Below are 22,215 nucleotides of genomic sequence, written 5' to 3'. Positions count from 1 at the left end.
GTGAAAAGCTCAGAGTGTCAGTTACAGCTCTGCTGCCTTGTCATCATGCCATGTTCAGGATCGAGTGTAGCTCTGAGACTTGTCATCATTGCAGTAGATGTTTTAGTGATCCATATTTATGAGTCTCCACCGCCTCTCAACAAAATAACATAGCCTTGCAATGAATCTAATGTGTAAATCTCCTCAAAGGAAGAATCAGCCAGTGGCTTGCAGGCTTGCCAAACCCAAAGACCTACTGAATACACTTGGAAAAGCTGAACACTTTTTTTACTTGCAGCAAGAAAGACACCCAGTAAGTGGGATATTTCCCTATGTTCCAAAAACGACACGGTTTTCCTTTACTAGCCTCAAAACTCTTTACAGGGGAAACCCTTCTCACCAACAAGTTTTGAGGGGACACGACAACACCATGGGTTGGGGAGGCAGATCTTAATCCTCCCTCTCTCCGCAGCCCACTCTCAAAGCCCCCTTTCTGCTCTGCAGGGGAGACAGCTGCCAGGCAGTGTGTCTGATGTGCAGAGTCGCTCTCTATGGAACCTCCACAGCCTGTACAGCGACATTGCAGCAGCTCCGTGCATTCTGTGCCTGTGATATGATTACTCTTCAGCACACAGAGAAAAAAGATACAGAAAAACCCTAATTTAAAATAATTTAAACTACGGAAGATAAGGTTATTTAATGCATACAGTGTCCTGGAGAGGTGAAGTATTGTATGGATATGTATGATTTAAACCACTGCTTGAAAATTTTACACAACACCTACTGTCAATGACCCAACCAAAGGCAGATACAAAAGACCAGGGAGGGCCACTGGTAGTGCCTGGTGGCAACTGCTGCAATAGCCTGCTTCCCAGTCAGCAACAAAGAGAATCTCACAAGTGCTGACAGTTTCGCGGCTGCCCAACCCTGTCTGAATAACACACAGGAAACTGGCAAGCGTCTTGTCTGCTTCATGCTGCTGCTCACGAACTTCTATAACCCAGAGAAAACGATCAAAGGCAGCTCTCTCCCTTAAAGTTGTTCCAGAGGCAGCCTCATTTCATTCTTCTCCTCTTTCACAATTGCTTTCTGGGAAATCCAGCACTCAGGGACTTTCTCTATTCCCTTTCTTGCTCTGGTAAGTTTACATCTATTAGCTACTAGGGAAAAAGGAAATGTTAGTCACATCTGTGTTGCTCCCTTCTCCTGTTCAGTCACAGTCATCGCAAGTCAATAGCAGAACCTAACTGGAACTCCAAGTCACGTGCTGCTTTAGCCTCTTCTTGGTATTCTTACATGCTTTATTAAAATATTTGTTTAACAGGTGAGGCTGCAACATATACCTCACACTGATTTAGTGTCTTAAAAACTTGATTTTTTTTAAACAAGCCAAGCTTACAAAAAAGGAGGCTCTCCTTGATGAAAGGAATGAATGTGGGGGTTCAAAGCAGCAGGAATTTGAAAAGCAATCTGCGAAGTGCCAGAGAAGTTGGGATTGTAATGAAACTACTGACCTATCCAATGGCACAGTGGCACCAATGGATGCTTCTACAATAAATCTGACATCATAGCCAGTGAGCAATGGTTCTTCCTGCTCCAAAGCACAGGACCAAAGTAGTACTGCTTTCTATTCTCTGTATGTATATAGCTCCTCACCACATACTATGCATTTTAGCATGTACATCCAAAAGCAGGAAGCAGAGTCATAATACAGCAAGGAGGCAGACACTATGAAAGCTACAGCACAAGTCTTAGCAGTGAGACAAGAAGAATAATTGACTCTGAATTAAGGAAAGTGTAAGCCTCTTTTAACATGTTTTAACTAGAAGTATAAAGACGGGGTTTTTTTTTACAAACACTGGGTCTTTCTACCTGTGAGGATTCCTTCCTGCTTTTAGGGTACTATTAAAAAAAAGAAAAGAAAAGAAGAAGAAGAAGGAAAATAACAAGAGACTAGAACTATAAAAACTGGGCAGTTAGTCATGATTTCACGTTTACTATATGCATGAGAGGTAACTTCTAGTCTCAATCAAACTATGAGTAGGAATGATCTGGCAGCAGATCTATTTTAAAGTCACTTCTTTGGCCAAACTAGTGACTTACTGGTCATGTCCTGCACAACTCCGAACAACATGTTTCTGTTCCCAGTCCCAGCCTCTTGTTCTGAGTTGGGAGACCTGAAGAAATAAAGGGACTCTGTTCCGGGTAGAAATGAGCAGGATCTTGCACTATATCTGTTAGTTAAGGAGTGGTGTTGTCTGACTCCAAAACAGCGAAAAAACCTGGCTGGATCAAGACGTGTCCCAGGAGTGGGGAGACCAGGAACAAGACAGATGAAGTGGGTGAAAGGAAGCATGCATTGTTTTTGACTACTTTCTGTCTTTGTCATGCACAAAATTTAAACAAGCCTGGACATAAGAGACTGCATCAGAATCAAGACAGTTGGCTTGCAACTACAAATAGACCATGTGGGTGTATCCCATGTGACCAATTTCCAACAAATGCAACAGGGCACACGCTGGTGCCCCATACCTTCCCCAGCTTCTATTTATGGCTCCACACAGACTTTTCATTCTGTGCACTATATAAAAAATCCAAAGAGTAGTTGAGTTTCACCACCACTATTTCCATATCACATCTTGATGTTCTCTAGAAAAGTGTTTCTCAACCAGTGGTCCCTGAGATCTACCTGACACAGTTTACGAAGGCAGCAAGCCGGTCCCTGGTATCAAAAAGGGTGAGAAACACTGCTCTAGAGAAAGGAAGCAGCAGCTTATTACCACAAGGTCTTATGTTCTCTTGTCTCAAATGCTCCAATCAGCTCTGAACCTGCCAAGGCCAAGCGTGGGTGGCAAAAGACTCAAACTAAGGAGTGAAAAAAATTACAGGAAGCTTTAAAGTCACAGGATTCATTTCTTTAGCATAAATAATATTGAAACAGAGGTCTACACCGCAATTTAGCCCCACAGCCTGAATGCCATGAGGCTGAGTCAGTTGACCCTGGCTCTTAGACTTAGCCCTAGTCTACACTAGGAGTTGAGATCGAATTTAGCAGCGTTAAATTGATTTAACCCTGCACCCGTCCACACGACAAAGCCCTTTTTTTCGACTTAAAGGGCTCTTAAAATCGATTTCTTTACTCCACCCCCGACAAGGGGATTAGCGCTGAAATCGGCCTTGCCGGGTCGAATTTGGGGTAGTGTGGACGCAATTTGATGGTATTGGCCTCCGGGAGCTATCCCAGAGTGCTCTATTGTGACAGCTCTGGATAGCACTCTCAACTCAGATGCACTGGCCAGGTAGACAGGAAAAGGCCCACCAACTTTTGAATCTCATTTCCTGTTTGGCCAGAGTGGCAAGCTGCAGGTGAGTGCAGAGCTCATCAGCAGAGGTGACCATGCAGAGCTCATCAGCAGAGGTGACCATGATGGAGTCCCAGAATCGCAAAAGAGCTCCAGCATGGACTGAACGGGAGGTACGGGATCTGATCGTTGTATGGGGAGAGGAATCCGTGCTATCAGAACTCCGTTCCAGTTTTCGAAATGCCAAAACATTTGTCAAAATCTCCCATGGCATGAAGGACAGAGGCCATAACAGGGACCCGAAGCAGTGCCACATGAAACTTAAGGAGCTGAGGCAAGCCTACCAGAAAACCAGAGAGGCGAACGGCCGCTCCGGGTCAGAGCCCCAAACATGCCACTTCTATGATGAGCTGCATGCCATTTTAGGGGGTTCAGGCACCACTACCCTAACCGTGTGCTTTGACTCCTTCAATGGAGAGGGAGGCAACACGGAAGCAGGTTTGGGGGATGAGGAAGATGACGATGATGATGAGGTTGTAGATAGCTCACAGCAAGCAGGCGGAGAAACCGGTTTTCCCAACAGCCAGGAACTGTTTCTCACCCTGGACCTGGAGCCAGTACCCCGAAAACCCACCCAAAGCTGCCTCCCGAACCCGCCAGGCGGAGAAGGGACCTCTGGTGAGTGTAACTTTTTAAATAGTATACATGGTTTAAAAGCAAGCGTGTTTAATGATTAATTTGCCCTGGCATTCGCAGCCAGGACAGCTACTGGAAAAGTCTGTTAACGTGTCTGGGGATGGAACGGAAATCCTCCAGGGACATCTCCATAAAGCTCTCCTGGATGTACTCCCAAAGCCTTTGCAAAAGGTTTCTGGGGAGGGCAGCCTTATTCCGTCCACCATGGTAGGACACTTTACCACACCAGGCCAGTAACACGTAGTCAGGAATCATTGCAGAATAAAGCACTGCAGCACATGTTTGCTGGCATTCAAACAACACCCGTTCTTTATCTCTCTGTGTTATCCTCAGGAGAGTGATATCATTCACGGTCACCTGGTTGAAATACGGTGCTTTTCTTAAGGGGACATTCAGAGGTGCCCGTTCCTGCTGGGCTGGTTGCCTGTGGCTGAACAGAAGTGTTCCCCGCTGTTAGCCATGTGTAGGGGGGAGGGGTTAGCCACGTGGTGGGGGGAGGCAAAATGCGACCTTGGAACGAAAGCACATGTGCTATGTATGTAATGTTAACAGCAAGGTTTACCGTGAAAGAGTGTACCCATTGTTCTATAAAATGTGTCTTTTTAAATACCACTGTCCCTTTTTTTTCCTCCACCAGCTGCATGTGTTTCCAGGATCACAGGATTTTCTCCTTCCCAGAGGCTAGCAAAGATTAGAAGGTGAAAAAAACACACTCGCGATGAAATGTTCTCTGAGCTCATGCTCTCCTCCCACACTGACAGAGCACAGACGAATGCGTGGAGGCATACAATGTCAGAGTGCAGGAAAGCACAAAATGAATGCGAGGAGAGGTGGCGGGCTAAAGAGAGTAAGTGGTGGGCTGAAGATGATAGATGGCGGCAGTGTGATCAGAGGAGGCAGGATTCAATGCTGAAGCTGCTGGAGAATCAAACTAATATGCTCCAGTGTATGGCTGAGCTGCAGGAAAGGCAGCTGGAGCACAGACTGCCGCTATAGCCCCTGTGTAACCACCGCCCTCCTCCCCAAGTTCCATAGCCTCCTCACCCAGACACCCAAGAACACGGTGGAGGGGCCTCCGGCCACCCAGCCACACCACCCCAGAGGATTGTCCAAGCAACAGAAGGCTGGCATTCAATAAGTTTTAAAGTGCTGTGTGGCCTTGTCCTTCCCTTCTCCACCACCCCACCTGGTGCTTCCCTCCTCCGCCACTCCTCCCGGGCTACCTTGGCAGTTATCCCCCTATCTGTGTGATGAATTAATAAACAATGCGTGAATGTGAAGCAATAATGACTTTATTGCCTCTGCAAGCAGTGATCGAAGGGGGGAGGGGAGGGTGGTTAGCTTACAGGGAAGTAGAGTGAACAAAGGGGCGGGGGGGTTTCATCAAGGAGAAACAAACAGAACTTTCACACCATAGCCTGGGCAGTCATGAAACTGGTTTTCTGATGCGCACCACGCCCTCCTGTGCTCTTCTAACCGCCCTGATGTCTGGCTGCATGTAACCAGCGGCCAGGCGATTTGCCTCAACCTCCCACCCCACCATAAATGTCTCCCCCTTACTCTCACAGATATTGTGGAGCGCACAGCAAGCAGTAATAACAATGGGAATATTGGTTTTGCTGAGGTCTAAGCGAGTCAGTAAACTGCGCCAGCGCGCTTTTAAATGTCCAAATGCACATTCTACCACCATTCTGCACTTGCTCAGCCTGTAGTTGAACAGCTCCTGACTACTGTCCAGGCTGCCTGTGTATGGCTTCACGAGCCATGGCATTAAGGGGTAGGCTGGGTCCCCAAGGATAACTATAGGCATTTCAACATCCCCAACGGTTATTTTCTGGTCTGGGAATAAAGTCCCTTCCTGCAGCTTTTGAAACAGACCAGAGTTCCTGAAGATGCGAGCATCATGTACTTTTCCCGGCCATCCCACGTTGATGTTGGTGAAACGTCCCTTGTGATCCACCAGAGCTTGCAGCACTACTGAAAAGTACCCCTTGCGGTTTATGTACTCGCCGGCTTGGTGCTCTGGTGCCAAGATAGGGATATGGGTTCCGTCTATGGCCCCACCACAGTTAGGGAATCCCATTACAGCAAAGCCATCCACTATGACCTGCACATTTCCCAGGGTCACTACCCTTGATATCAGCAGATCTTTGATTGCATGGGCTACTTGCATCACAACACACCGCACAATAGATTTGCCCATTCCAAACTGATTCCCGACTGACCGGTAGCTGTCTGGTGTTGCAAGCTTCCACAGGGCTATTGCCACTTGCTTCTCAACTGTGAGGGCTGCTCTCATCCTGGCATTCTGGCACTTCAGGGCAGGGGAAAGCAAGTCACAAAGTTCCATGAAAGTGCCCTTACGCATGCGAAAGTTTCACAGCCACTGGGAATCGTCCCACACCTGCAACACTATGCGATCCCACCAGTCTGTGCTTGTTTCCCGGGCCCAGAATCGGCATTCCACGGCATGAACCTGCCCCATTTGCACCATGATGTCCACATTGCCAGGGCCCGTGCTTTGAGAGAACTCTGTGTCCATGTCCTCATCACTCTCGTCACCGCGCTGACGTTGCCTACTAGCCCGGTTTCACTTCGCCAGGTTCTGGTGCTGCATAAACTGCTGGATAATGCATGTGGTGTTTAATGTGCTCCTAATTGCCAAAGCGATCTGAGTGGGCTCCATGCTTGCTGTGGTATGGCGCCTGCACGGAAAAAAGGCGCGGAACGATTGTCTGCCATTGCTCTGACGGACGGAGGAGCGACTGATGACATGGCTTACAGGGTTGGCTTACAGGGAATTAAAATCAACAAAGGGGGTGGCTTTACATCAAGGAGAAACAAAAACAACTGTCACACAGAATGGCCCCCTCAAGGACTGAACTCAAAACCCTAGGTTTAGCAAGCCAATGCTCAACCCACTAAGCTATCCCTTCCCCTGGGTATTCCAGGGAGGACTGAATCTCCATTAAAGTTTTCAAGGTGCCCCTGACAGACCTCACCAAAACGATTGTCGGCCATTGATTTCACGGAGGGAGGGAGGGAGGGCCTGATGACATGTACCCAGAACTACCCGCGACAATGTTTTTGCCCCATTAGGCATTGGGATCTCAACCCAGAATTCCAATGGGCAGTGGAGACTGTGGGAACTGTGGGATAGCCACCCACAGTGCAATACTCTGGAAGTCAACGCTAGCCTCGGTACTGTGGAAGCGCTCCGCCGAGTTAGTGCACTTAGAGCATTTGTGTGGGGACACACACAATCGACTATATAAAAACGATTTCTAAAAAACCGACTTCTATAAATTCGACCTAATTTCGTAGTGTAGACATACCCTTAGTTCTACAAGTTTTACCCCAGGGCCAGCCAGAGACCGACCGAGCATGCTTCAGCAGCACAGTCTGACATGCTGCTCCCCACTTAGCAAAGGGGCGCTGCCGACAAATGCAAGAGCCTAAGACTGAGAAGCAAAATCAAACCCAAGACACTGTACTTCCTCGCCCCTTGAAATGCCCACAAAGCTTGAGCAGCATCTAGGTCTCAGAAAGAGTGGGAAGCCTGAACAGTGGTGGCCCTTGTGCGACCACCTACAGTGCTGCCAGATGCACCCTTGTTGTTACCAAGAACTGGCCCTCCTCACAGCCCCTCTTTGCTGAGACAAGTCCTGCCACTTAGGACACTTTAAACCTTGCCTGATTCCCTCTCCATAAAATTGCACCCCACATATACCCCCAGCCTCCTGCCTGCCCCCCAGCCCAATCCCTCCTGCTCCCCCCCATCTGATCCCCCGTCTTCTGCTTCCCCCCCCCATCCCACCTGCTGCCTGGAGCCCCCCAGCCCGATCCCTCTTGATCCCCCACTTCCAGCCTGGGCCTCCTCAAACCGATCCCTTCTGCCCCCAGCCTCCTGCCCGCCCCCCGGCCAATCCCTCCGCCCCTCCCACCCCCAGCCCGATTCGTCCTCTTCCACAGCCCGCTCCCCACCCCACCCCCTGGTCCCCCGGGGGTCTCCGCTCTCCCCACCGCCCCGGCCGGGCCCTGCTCTCACTTGTCCCTGATGATGGTCTGCAGCTCGCGGATCTGGTCGTTCATGGGCAGCAGCTTGAGCTGGGCTCCGATCTGCAGCGGCTGCGGCCCGGGCTCCGGGGGTGGGACCCCGTTGCTGCCGCTGTCCGGGCTGGGGCTGCTGTCGGGGCCGGGCTCCGCGAAGCGGATCAGCCGGGTGCTGCCACAGCCACCCCCTGCCCCGGCTGCCGGCTGGTCCTCCTGCTGCCGCGGGCCGCCCGCCGCGCCCAACGGCCGGTTGTGGCAGGGCATGGTCTCCATGCAGCGGGGCGCGCGCCGCCACCCGCCGTCCGCGCGCAGCCCGGGGCCCTAGCTCCCGGCCGGGCCCGCCCCGCCTCGTCCGCGCCCATTGGCTCCCGGCCGTGCCACTCACCACTCAGAAGGGGTCCCGCGGCCGGGAGCATAAGGCCCCGCTTCCCACCACGCCCGCTTCCTGTGCGGAGCACGCGGGCGACGGCGAGCAGAGGGCTCCTCCCCCCGCCGGCGCGAGCGGGCTGGGCTCTCCGTCCCGTGTCGCCTTCCTTCCCCCACAGAGCTGCTTCGCGTGCCCCCTGCGGTCCCCTTCCTTTCCCCGCCGGGCCGCTGCGCCCTGCTGGGGACCCCAGTGACCCGCCCGCGGGCGCGCCCTTCCCCTCTGAGCCCCCTTCCTTCCGCGTCGGCATGGCCCTGGCGCTCCGCAGCCAACGTCGCTCAGGCATCAGCAGGCCCCTCCCCGGCAAGTGAAATGCCGGGACCCCTCCCGCTGCCCTCGGCTGTGAGGTTGCTGGCCCCGTGAACCCGCTGCCCTTATCCCCCGGTTGTCCTTCCCCAAGGCCCGCAGCCGGGCTGAGCAGCCACGTGCCGCTCGAGCCCCCCCGGCGGAGAAACGCCTTGGTGGGGATCCCGGGATGGGCAGGCGCTCGGGGCCGGGGGGGCTGCTCGAGCGGGATCGCCAGGGTGACTTGTAAATGAGGATTGAGAGTGAGTTCAGCTCAGCAGGTGTTCGCGGGGGCGGGCAGTGGTTGTCTTTAACTATTGCAAAGGGGCAAACCCCCTGCTTAACCCTCCTTTGTTCAGCCCGTGTACGGATTGTTCGAGCAGGTTAAAGGGATTGCAAGGGACCCTATAAATCAGTCTAACGGCCAACGTTGTTGTTTAAGGGTTTTGCCAACTCCAAGGATAGAAATATATATTTATCTTCAAAGGAAGTGGGTTTGCATATTGATTTAATAGTCCTTAATGATTCTGTTGGGAGACTAGCTGGCATTGGGTAAACGCCTCTACCCACACATCCCTCCAGCCTTCCTGTGGGATATAGAGATGGCTGTATTTTCATCTGGTTCCTGACATACCCACTAAAAACGCAATTGGTTGTAAGGACACGCCTGCTTGATGGAGGGGAGGGGCATGCCAACTAGAGCTGTGTAAGGATATTACCTGGTCTCTCTGGCCAAACTTCAGCTCTGCTATTTCCCCAGGTGTTCAGGGGGCTAATAAAAATAGCTGCTTGGGAGATAGGAAGGAGTAGGAGAATGTCTTTGGTCAGGTATCAGAGTAGCAGCCGTGTTAGTCTGTATCCGCAAAAAGATGAAGTGAGCTGTACCTCACGAAAGCTTATGCTCAAATAAATTTGTTAGTCTCTAAGGTGCCACAAGTCCTCCTGTTCTTTTTTTGGTCAGGTAGTTTTCTATCCCCAGGGTCAGGGGAATGGATCTAATCACAGACAGGGAGCTTTTTAAATTTCCTTTCTGGTTACGTTAACTAGCTTAACTTGTTATGAGTACTAACCCTTGAGGGAAAATACTTTGTTGCCTATAAGTGTGTGTTCCTTTCCAGTTCCCATACTAAATGTAGCCTGGGCTTCCTAATGCCCCATACAGGTATTGTCCTGAACTAAACAGTCATTGAATGCTGACTATGCTAAATATTACAGTGCAGCCTTCCTTATCTGAACTAATTGGGTCAGCTTTTTCTTTGAAGATATTTGAGGAGGATAGGAAAAAATAGGGGATGAATTCTGGACTATCTGCCCCCAAAATAAGCATCCACAGATGGTAATACTTATACCATAAATAGCCAGAGTTTGACGATTTATTTGAAAAAAAATCCCAGGTGCCCATTTTATGTGCAAAATTTCAGACGGTATTTTTTCAACAGAGAAGTTGTGAACTCTTGGAGAGAGCGGGTTTATAATGGAAATAATGGCAGAGCCTTAACTGTAGAGGCACAAACACAGATCCTTCATTGGAGTTGAGGTTTTTGATTCTGCAATAATTAAGGGATGCATATCAGTAACTCTAGGCATGTGCCTGTTAGGAAAATAGGAATTTAAAAAATAAAGCAAAGCCTTGGTACATCTTAATTATCTTGTCAATTCATTTAACCAAGAACTAGGTATGTAGTAATACTGCAGTTTGCAGAGCACAGTAGCATTCAATGAGAACTTCTTGTATGATTTTTTTTGTAATGCTTAAACGTATATACAATGGAGAGAAGACAAGATAGGACTCCATGAAAGGCTGGACCACCAAAAAAGTGCATCGATAGAAACAATGTCTAGGGTTGAAATTCAGAGGGCCTCAAACCAGGCTTTATCTTTCATACTCCCAAAGTACATGTAAAGGTATTTGCAGTTACAAAATTGTATGTGCGTCTGTGAGTGCTTGCAAAATGTTTACACATTACACTCATAAATGCATTTTTGAACACAATCAGAGGCCGCTGAAAATGTGGCCTAAACTTGAAGTTTAGATTATGTGCAGCAAATTTTCAGTGATGGGAAATGGAGCACAGGCCTCTCTGCCAGATCAATTTCCCTGGAATGTAAAGTGCTCTGGGATTGTGTGCTTTAAAATTTTAGGACGAACAGCAGCCCCGGAACCCAACCGAAAGGCTGCCAGATAAGTGGCATCCCATAACAGGAGGCATGAGTGTGGGGAACTGAAGACTACTACAGGAAAGAATTCTAGGAGGCTCAAAGGAGAAGGGAGTCTGACCTCAGGAAGTTTAAATATGTAACCATAAACATCTCGCAAACCAGTCTGAATCTGAGTCCCAAAAGTCAAGGCTTGTGCATGTCCCTAATGTATTTGTGTTTTGGGGGTTTAGAATTGGTTCAACCTGTGCTGCTCCTTGTTTTCACTCCTGCTTTGTCCTCCCTACCCATTTCTTGCATCCACCTGTTGTCTCTCGTCATATGTTAAAATTATAAGCTCTTTGGAACAGAGACTAAACAAAATTTATTAGAGCGCCTAGCCTTGATCCCTGATTTGGGACTCTAAATGCTACCACAATACAAATAATTATGTTAATGTCAATGAAATAAACTTAATTGCTGCTATCTTGGCCCAAATTAAGGGCCCAATCCTACCCCCACTGAGGTCAGTGGGAGGTTTGTTATTGACTTCAATAGGAGTTAGAGTGGGTTGCAAACTAATATAAAATAGACAGTTCAGCACATTTGTCATGTTTTCCTTCAAGAAGAGTAGTCTGAATTAGGTTCTGTGGCCTCTCCCACTATTAAGAGGGTATGTCACATCAGCTGTTAAACTCAGCATGAAGCCCATGAGTAGTAGGTTCCAATCCCATTAGGTGAGGCATCCTCAGGGAGTGCTGTGACAGTGAAACTGTTGTTGCTTGGCCCTGCCTGACAAAAATCACAGATGGGAGCCACATTACTGCATGGTCCCTACTAGAAGACCTAATGCAGGATCAGGTTTTACATTGGTATAAACTGGGAGTAAGTGCATTGAAGTCCAAGTTAGTCAGTGTAAAGCTTGTGGAAGGGGAAACGGAAACCAGTCCTATGTGTGCGACAGAAAAATCAAGTTGTCAATTGTCCATTCATTGTGGTATTATTTCTAAAATATTCTTAAATTTATGTATTAGAGTCTGCCCTCTTGACATTCATACTAGCTATCAGGTCAGTTGATTTCTCCTCCCTACTTCATGCTAACTGACAAAACTCAGAAATTCCAAGTCCTGTGAATTGTGTTGTATCCCTGTCACTGCTCACTGAATTCTGATTGTTAATTAAATGATGAGACTCCTAAATTCCAAGCCATTAATTGGACTATATTACAATCGTGGCCAGGAATACTTATCAGTGAATCTGATGTTTACTGCCTGCTTTATAATTACAGTTAATATCTCAGGTCCTTTGAGGGTGGAGAGACAATACAGAATGGAAGGGGAGCAAACACAAATGTGAGGAGAGAAGAAAAGAGAGGAAAACAAATCCATTGTTACTCCAGGCACACACACACAAAAATTTAAACCTCTTCCCCAACACTGCTCTAAACCTCCTGAAACAGCCACTTCTTGTTATGTTTCTACACAGAAAGCTAAATATATACTTTCCGTCTACAATTATTTTTATATTTAGATTAAGGATATCAACAAAAAAAAAACAAAAGTAAAGTCTACATGTGAGAGCATTGTGTTGATGTGTCACCTCTGCACATGCTACAGTAACCCTGACATCAAAATGACTGCTATTTCTCCACACATACAGAGTTCTTGGTCATTTAAAGGTGTACTACACAGAAAATAAAGTGCAGAACACTGAAGGTCGGGGGAGAATTGGGGAAGAACATTTTCTGCTGAGACATAAAGCCTGAGATTTTATAAGAACTATTAGCGAACAATTTAGTTGAGGAAGTTAGTCCTTTCTGTGGCTCAGAATGGACACATGCAATCTGCAATATTTTTAATAAACTTGTTCAATATTTACAATTGCTCAACTAACACTTTATGCAAACATTTTGGATTGTGCATTGTTTGTAAACTGTTTTCTGCAAGGATTCATTTGGTGCTCACTGCTCATTATTCAAGCTGCATGGTTGTCATCAAGAAAGTTACTTTATATTGTTCCTTCTCCGTGATTGGATTAACATAATTTTTTTTTATAATTACCCGTGGGAACACACATACTTGTGTGAAAATGAGACTCCCCTGAATATCTGTATGAACAAAGCCTTGCACATCCAAATGTTAGCAAACAGCAAAAAAAGGGCTTATGAATACTGCTGAGGCAAATTCACTTATTTGATATGCATAAATGTTTGCAAATACTGTTTTGCAGTATTTGCCCACTTCTAGCCCTAACCATTTCACATAATGAAAAAAAAATCGTAAAAACACAGCTGTTGACCCCGATGGTCCTGACCAAATTGAAGTTCAGCTAATTACTTTCTGCCTCCCTATATTTGCACTGTAGTTTACTGGATTTTTCTTCAATTCCTGCCCTCAATTGTTGTGTAGTAGAGCGGGATGACCCCAGCAACTGGAGGCCCATCTCCCTCTGCTCCACAATGTTCAAGCTGTATGCCAGCTACCTGGCGTCAAGGATCACGGAGTGGTCGTTGAGCGGGAGAGCCATCAGCTCTGTCCAGAAAGGCTTCATGTCCTGTGAGGGCTGCTACGAACACAACTTCGTCCTCCAAACCACCATCCAAACAGCCAGAAGGGTGCGGAGGCAGTGCGCAGTAGCATGGCTCAACCTGGCTAACACCTTTGGGTCCATGCCCCACCACCACATCTTTGCCATGCTGCAGGAATTCGGGATGCCAGAGAACTTCCTTCATGTGATCCAAGAGCCGTATGAGGGATGCAGTACCACCATCTGCTCGGGTGAAGGGGAGACCGCCGAGATCCAGAGCGGAGTAAAGCAGGGCTGTGCCCTCAGCCCCATCATCTTTAACCTTGCCATGGAGCCATTGCTGCGAGCACTCTCCAAAGGCACAGATGGCTTCAACCTCCACGGTGAGAGGGTGAGCATCCTGGCTTACGTGGACGACACAGAGCCTCCAAGGTATGCTAGACGCCACCAGTCAAGCTGCCAACTGGGGCTCCGCTTCAGTGCAAAGAAGTGCGCAACTCTCCACATTGACGGCAGCAAAAGGGACTCGGTGCAGGCGACGGGGTTCCAGATCCAGGGCAAGCCCATCATTCGCCTAGCAGAGGGGCAGGTGTACCAGCACCTCAGCACGCTGACAGGCTTCCGTGTCCGGCAGACACCCAAGGACACCATCCAGGAGATCTTGCAGGATGCCGCCAAGATCGACACCTCCCTGCTGCCACCGTGGCAGAAGATAAACACCCCTGAACACCTTCTTTTGATCCTCCGCATCTTGTTCATCCTAAGGGGATCTGCGGTGGCGAAGGTGCCCTTCAACAAGACAGAGAAGATCGACCGGCAGCTGGTGAAGAAGTGACTGTTCCTTCCCCAGAGAGCCAGCAACGAGCTAGTCTACATCACCCACAGGCATGGAGGCGCCAAAGTCCCCTGCATGGGCGACCTGTGCGACGTCGTGGTGATCAACCACGCCTTCCACCTGCTGACGTGTCCTGATGCCACAATAAGGAACATTATGGCAAACGCCCTACGTGACATGATAAAGAAGCAGATCAGCAGAGCCCCTTCCAACCAAGACATCGCCACCTTCCTGAGCGGCTCCCTGAATGGCGAATTCGGGTGGGACGGGGGCGACATTGCTTCACTGTGGTCCCGTGCTCGCAATGCCACGCATCGCCTGGGGAAGCACGTCAGCTGCCGCTGGAAGTGGTGTGAGGAGCACCAGGAGCTGGGAATCTTGGCACCGCAGATCAGATCCAATGACAACACCATCGTCACCCTGAGCGCCAGGGGCATACTGGAGAGGACCCTGAAGGCCACCATCCACTCGCTGTACGTGGAAACCCTGAAACGTAAACCACACCAGGGTAAAGCCTTAGAGTTGACCAGCAAGTGGGACGCCAGCAACCACTTCCTTGCCGGGGGTGGCTTCACCCGTTTCGCTGACTGGCGGTTCATCCATTGTGCCCGATTCAACTGCATCCTTCTTAACGGAGTCGTCCACCAGAGGAACCGAGACAAGCGTTGCAGGAAATGTGACTACTCCAACAAGACCCTGCCCCATGTCCTGTGCAGCTGCAAGCCCCACTCCAGAGCTTGGCAGCTGCGCCACAACGCCTTCCAGGACAGCCTGGTGAAAGCCATCGCACCATGCCTGGCGGAGGTTGCTGTGAACTGCGCCATCCCTGGTACCGACAGCCAGCTGCGACCTGATGTCGTCGTCACCAACTAGGCCCAGAAAAAGTCATCCTCGTCAACGTCGCAGTCTCCTTTGAAAACAGGAGCCCAAGCTCGTAAGATGGAAAAGTACGCTCCCCTGGCCGACACCCTGAGAGTGAAAGGCTATGAGGTGCAGATGGACACCCTGATCGTCGGAGCCCTGGCACCTGGAACCCCTGCAATAAGCGTGTGCTGCGGACATGTGGGATTGGTCGACACTATGCTTATGGGGCGCCTCATGGTCTCAGACACCATCCAATGGTCCAGGGACATCTACACCAAACACATCACCAGCCACCAACAGTACCAGGAGGCGTGAGCCGGAGCGACATCGTGCATCGACCACAAGAAAGGGACCGAGAGACTTTGTCCATTGGACCATATGAACTGGAACCATAAACTCACTGAACATTAAATCTCACCAAATGGGGGTCAATCCATCCTCATCATCGTATCCACTCGTTATACTCCACACCTGAACATAGCCATCATATGAACAACATACCCTCATATCTCAATGTCTGTACTTTGACCCGTTAACCTTTTACCCCCAATTGGGGATATTGCAGATTATGTATTCCTTACGCCAATTTTAAACCAAACTTCACACCCCTTGATAATCTGTATGTTACTCCCTGATAACCAGAAACTTCTACGCTTAAACTCTGTACCTTTCACTTTTTTTAAACATCATCTTAATAAAATTTTTATTTCTGTGTGCTTATAATCAGCTGCTGCATTTTACTCCAGAGGTGTTTGCATTCCAGTGGTAGATGAAGTAAATTACTTTGGCTGGGAAGGCGATGTATTTTTGAAAATTTGGCCTTATATTTCTAAAGGAACATGCAAAAAGACTTGGAAAATATGGCCCAGAAGACCGCTAATGCTATGCAAAATTCTGCTATAGTGGCTGTCAACTCCTAGTGGAGTTACACTCGGGATAACTTTGGCTGAGTGGTTCTTCTGTCATCCAGATAGTTCCTTGAATTCATTCTGAATGAAGCAAAAGTAAATACAAAAAAAAAAACCCACCTAACAATTCTTGTCTAGTTTTTGATATTTATAAAGGGAAATAATACCCCACACTTTGCAGTCCCTTATCTCTCATTTCAGTGGGTCCAGATCAAAGTGGTTCTGCAGCCAATTTTTATCAGCAAATCAGTTGCATCCCTTTTCCAAAAATACCTGCTTTGGTATAGCGGGCTTTCTGTAAATCCCCCTGCCTCCCAGCAACTCACCCACGCACACACACAATTCTGGGGATATGACGGGGGAAACTCTGCACTTTGGCTATTCTCCAGTTGCCCAAAGCCGATAGCACCCCAAGGGATCACTTAACGGGTGCCAAGGACTGCACCTTAGCTACCCATCCCTTCACTAGACTCTAGACTGGTGCAGGAATAGATTCAATCCCAGATCTATATTAACAGCTGCCATCAGGAGTTCCATAGACACCATAGACCTATTGAAGTCTCCGTGCCTATTAAAAGAATCTGCCTTCTGGTGGGGCTAATTCATGCAAGAAGCTTATTGAATGCCTTTTTTTTTCCTTTGTATGTCTACACTGAAAAATCCTCTCTCATGTTGGTATGAAAAATAGAGGTGTGGATTTTGTTTTTAAAGACAGCTGTGTCAGGGTGTGTTGCAAGATTGGGTCTCTTATGAATTCAGATAGTGTTTATAGCAGTGTTTTCCAAATCGGGGATGGGGTTGGGTGGTTGGGAAGGCTGTAGAGGGGTTGTGGGCCTGGTGAGGAGGGGATGCCATAGGGGGTAGGGAGATTGGAAAGTGAACCCACACTCACCCCACACTATTGTTTCCTGTCCTATGGGTCTGGGCCCTGCTCCCTGCTCTGAGTGTAGCAATCTGGTGCATGGGGTTGTAGTAGTGGCTGGGCCAAATCTGAGTGGTGCTGTGACTTTGTGCACCAGGTCACAATGCCACTCCCTTAAATTTTGTCTGACTGCACCCCCATCATGATGGATTTGGCTGGGCCAAACTGAGTGGCGCTGCAGTGCCAGGTTCAGCCCCATAGGACAGGAGCCGCCACTGATGGCAGAGGGTAAGGCAAGCTTGCTCTCCACCCCACCCCCCCCACACCCTCTCCTCCACACCTGGCTGGAATTAGGGTTGTGGTGCCAGGGCACATGGTGCTGCTGCGTAGTTGGTGCCCATCAGCAGGGGAGGACAAGGAGGAAGGTGACCTATGATTTTGGATCCCCACTGATTTGGACCCTGGGTTCATTGAAAAAAAAAAAGACAAAATGCAGTTGGTGGGTTGCCTTACTAAAAAGTTTGGGAACCTCTGGTTTATAAGGAAATGAAGTGAATGTTCTAATTTTTTTTTTTTTGGTGTACTGTTATGTGTAAAGTGTAATTTTGGTCTCAATGACCCTCTATTTAGAGTTTAGTTTTATGGGGGGCAATTACATAGTCCAGTCTGAAAAGTAAATGTGCTGGCTTTTAGTTTATTGCCATAGACTATGGCATCTGGACTAGTTACTGCCTTTGTTGCCAGCAAAGAGGGAACTTTATTTATGGGTTTCTGCTTTCATATCTTGTACAGTGTTTAAATGAAAATGACTGCCCCACATATTAATTTAAATAAGCAATAGCTGTTTTTAATCTTACTTTTGTAAAACAACAGTATCCTCTGTTCAAAAACAACACAAAGAAAGCATAAGTAAACAAACTGTCCCTTCTTCTCTGAATAAAACGCATAGTGTTACTTACTCTTTACTAACTGCTTAGTGAAGGTGTAAACGTTAAAGGCACATAAAGCTCAAGAAATCCTTGAGAGCAGCAGTGAGCCATCAAAATGGTCTTCACTGTACTCTTAGCCCGTCTAAAACAATCAGATAATCATGTAAAATTGTTATGAGCTGGGTGAAACCTCCTCACAGGTCAAATTGAAACCTTGCTGAGATTGATGGGTGTGAACTTGCCCTTCAAGTAACATAACTATAAGAATATATTAATCACAAGCCCCTATCTAAGACAAAAGGGTTATATGAACACACACAGGGGTTTCTAGACTAACTGTAGTGGGCTTTTGCTGAATATTGTTTGGAGGCAGAACACAGAGAAACAAACAGAGAGGCAGAGGCAAAAAGCAAGAAAACCAAGCAGTAGCCTGTGAGCACAATGTGACCCTGAGAAAAATGAGAGCGAGCTTTGGGGTTTATTGACTGAAAAGGCTTGGGGCTGTGTCAGGGATCAGGGCCTGCAGCAGAGCTAGTCTGTAGGCAGCCTCATCAGCACAACTGGCCTGCAGCAGTCTGCTTGATTAGCCATGAAACCTGGTTGACTGCAGAGGCCTGCAGGCTGGCTCTTAAGCCAGAAGCACCCCTAATTCCCTGTTTTCAATGCTCAGGTCTACCACTGTGCCTGTGTCAGTTTTGCTACCTTGTCTGGTATCCTGCATGCTCTAGTTCCTGACCTCTGGTTTTGACTTTTGGCTCCAGCTCCTGACTATGGGACTCTGGTATGAGCCTTGGTTCTGGTTCTTGATCTCTGGTTTTGATCTTTGGCTGTGGCTCCTGATTATGGACTCTGGTTTGACCCTTGGCTTTGGCTCCTGATGACTGACCATGGCTCTGACTCTGACCATTAGGCCTGCTGTCCAATCCGGCCACTAGGCTAGACTACCCTCATCCTGGTTGGCTAAGAAATGGCTCCTTTTGTTTTTGGTTTCTGCTGTGTTCAGAGAACCAGGACTCTGTACACCACAGGTGCTGACTCCATGGGTGCTCCAGGGCTGGAGCACCCATGGGGAAAAATTAGTGGCTGCTCTGCACCCACCAGCAGCTAAACTCCCCGCCCTGCCCCACCTCACCTCCTCCTCCCCTAAGCATGCCGTGTCTTCGCTCCTCTGCCTACCTCCCAGTGCTTGCCACCACCAAACGGCTGCAGCAAGCTCTGGGGGGGAGGAGCGGGAATGTGGCGTGCTCAGAGGAAGAGGCAGGGGTTTGGGGAAAGAGTTTGAAAAGGGGCAGGGAGGGGGCAGAGTTGGGGTGGGGACTTTGGGGAAGGGGTTGGAATGGGTGGGGCAGGGGTGGAGGTAGGATGGGACCAGGGGCAGAGGGGGGGTTGAGCTTATGCTGTACATTTCTTGTTTGGTTTTTTTTCTATGCAATCTTGTGTTTTGGGTGTGTGTGTGTGGGAGGGGGGGTGTTTTTATACAAGACATTAGACTCTGTCTAGTTCCAGCTGGAACATCTCCAGGGCCCTGAAATTTAACTAGCTGCTCGGCTCGATAATGGGGAAACAATAGTAAATAAATACCAGGTTACTGATCACATGGTGTTCTATATGCTATCAGCCTGTGGCATCAAGACTTCTTCCCCTCCCACCCCCAATAATCCTAAATAGAATGACATGAAGGCTTATATTTTCAAATATTACTAGTGACTTTTGGATAGCTCAGTTTTTGGTGGCCATCTTGAGACCCCTTAAAGGTGCCTGATTTTGTTTTCAGGGGTCAGGTACTCAGCACTTCTGAAAATCGGCTCCCTTTGAGGTGTCGCCACTTTAGCACACACATATTAAGGTACCCAAAATCACTGGTCACTAGTCATGTATTAGACCTACATAGGTACAATATAGAAGGTAAAGCAGGGAAGTGAGGGGAGGGGATTGAAGTTCTTCTTTTTTTTTTTCTTTTTTTTTTTTTTTTTTAAAGTTATTGACATTCTGCTTAGAACTTTATAAGGCTGCATATCACCATGGTATATGTTAATAGAAATGATTTATGACATGAAGTTTTGTAAACCATTTGTCTAAATATGCCTAGAACTGTGTGTAAGGTTGGCTGTCTTCCATGGCAAGCCACAGGAAAAGTCATGGCAAAATCTCTCTCTATTTACAGTAGTAGTAGCTTTGCTTCGCACAAACATTAATGAATATTTATCCTTGCAACACTCCTGTGATGGAGGGAGATGTTATCCCCATTTTACAATGGGAATCCCTTCAATGCAAAAGTCATCAGTTTAGTTCAAAGAATAGTCATGGCACTGAATATTCAAATTACTGTCACGGGAAATTCTGGGAAAAGTCAAACAAATATTAGTATACTTGCACTTGAATAAAATGTGTATTAAACAATGTAATCCTATGTATTTCTTGTAAACCAATAAGAACCCAAACTTAACCATACTGGAAACATAAAAGGCAGGGCTGAATTTGTAAAATGGAGGGCTCTCGCATAGTGGTAGGCTGGCCATGACAATCGTACCGGTTTTAAACAGACAACGTGACTGTCTCGTCTCTCAATTACACCACTTTTACACTAATATAATTCCAGTAGCTTCACAAGATGTAATCACACAGCCTGTCTGATTTATAGTCCTTCAGTGCATAATGGTACAGGCTGAAGACTAATAGATTACACAATTTTTTTATAAATATTAATGGCCATTATCTCCAATGCAGGATTGTTCCCTATATTTTGTAATGCTTGGTCCAAACTAGTTCTAAAAATCCCAAGCAAGAGAAGTAGTTCCACCACTTTCCATGAAGAACTATTCTATAGCCTATTACATTTCACTCAGTTTTCTTCTGATGATCTTTAATTTTTCCATTCTTCATTTCATCCCATTATTCCTTGTTAATTCCGTTAGTAATTTCAGTCCCTACAACTATTTATACATTTTTAAGGTTTAATTTTTTTTTCCATTCTGGTTCATAGATTCATGGATTTTAAGACTGTAAGGGATCATTGCAGTCCTCTAGTTTGATCTCCTGCAGAACACGGGCCATAGTTCATCCAGTAATATCTGCACTGAGCCTATATCTTGTGCCTGAATAACTTTTTCCAAATGCAAATTGATCCACTGTTACCTTATGGAGTCTGCAGGCAAATATAGTTAACAGTGGATCACATTCATGTCTGGTGTAACTCAACTGATTTCTATGGGTTTACATTAGGGATGAAGGTGGCCCAAAAGATTTGTGAGGTATGAAATCCCTCCAATAATCTCAGTGGGATGTTAACTATTAAACCTAATCATGACAGTTGTAATATCAAATCTGATTATTTAGCCAAAGAATCCAGAAATTTGGGGATAGTGGGTGGACATTGAATAGAGTACTATCACTTTCTTTTACCCTCCCATTCTGATTCCTGACTGTAAGTCGATTGCCAGAACATTGGGAGCATTTTCATTCAGTCTGAGCACTGCAATCAGAGTTACCTGGGTCACTTCTTGAACAATAGGCATCTGCCTTTGGCCTAACTCCAACACTGATTCTGCTCATTTTGGAAGAATGTTTTATAGTTCTAAATCTAGCTCAGTCTTCTTTCTGAAGCTCCATTCTGTATTTTTACAGCTTGGAGAATTAACAATCAGAATTTATTGAAATATCATAATCCCCTTAAACATCTTTTAAAATTTTTAAAATTCAATATAAATGTTGTACCTTCTTAATGCTTTTTGTTATCAGTCCCCCATCCATAACTGATACAGCATGTAATTTGTCTGACTCCTATGCTTTTATCATAAATCACCTTTAGTGTGTGTATTTTCATGTTCTTGATATTTTACATGTCAATCTCAGGATTTCACATCCGTACACACTTCAAGTCAAGTACTTCCCTGCCACTGCACAATCTCCTGTGAGCACAGCCCTGATGAGGTTTTTACAGATATGGTTTTATTCTAAGCACTGCTCAGCCATTTCATGTATCTGTGTGCAGAGATGTCAAAAATGTGAGCATCTAAATGAAGCCACATCTGCCAACCTAAGGAAACAGAAAAAATGGAAATTTGAGAAAATAATGGTAGATATCTTTTATATCCTGCTGAAATATAGTTTAGACTTGTTTTTTATTGAAGGACTGAAATACTTAAAAGTGAATCCGATTCAGAGAGGAAGTTGGAAATTTCTTCACAGGAGAAGCTGTGGCCAAAGAGCAAAAATGTTTAGTAGGTATCAACCTGCTTAAACTAAGAGGGCAAAACTGAAGGAGGACTGTCAAGTGAACAACAAAGGGCGTATTCTTGATCTAAAGTGATCAATTCTACTCATTATTAATGCAAGCACTTATTATATTCAAGTATCAAGCCGCTTGTAGTAAAAAAGGGATGTATTTTCACAGTCACACCAGTGCAACCCCCTTGC

The 22,215-nt window shown here is 47.0% G+C and overlaps 1 protein-coding gene across 1 annotated transcript in view; it reads right to left on the bottom strand.

Moving 5' to 3' along the window:
* The window catches only part of UPRT (uracil phosphoribosyltransferase homolog), a 30,387-nt gene extending 22,070 nt beyond the window's left edge, over positions 1-8,317 (bottom strand). Inside the window, exon 1 of the mRNA XM_074962444.1 lies at positions 8,026-8,317. Coding sequence (XP_074818545.1) covers positions 8,026-8,303 — 278 coding nt within the window. The 5' untranslated portion in view covers positions 8,304-8,317. The remainder of the gene's footprint in view (positions 1-8,025) is intronic.
* Positions 8,318-22,215: the final 13,898 nt, after the last annotated feature.

The sequence above is a fragment of the Natator depressus genome, chromosome 9, assembly GCF_965152275.1.
Source record: "Natator depressus isolate rNatDep1 chromosome 9, rNatDep2.hap1, whole genome shotgun sequence".
NCBI classification, from domain to species: Eukaryota; Metazoa; Chordata; order Testudines; family Cheloniidae; genus Natator; species Natator depressus.
This window is presented reverse-complemented; position numbering and strand designations above follow the sequence as displayed.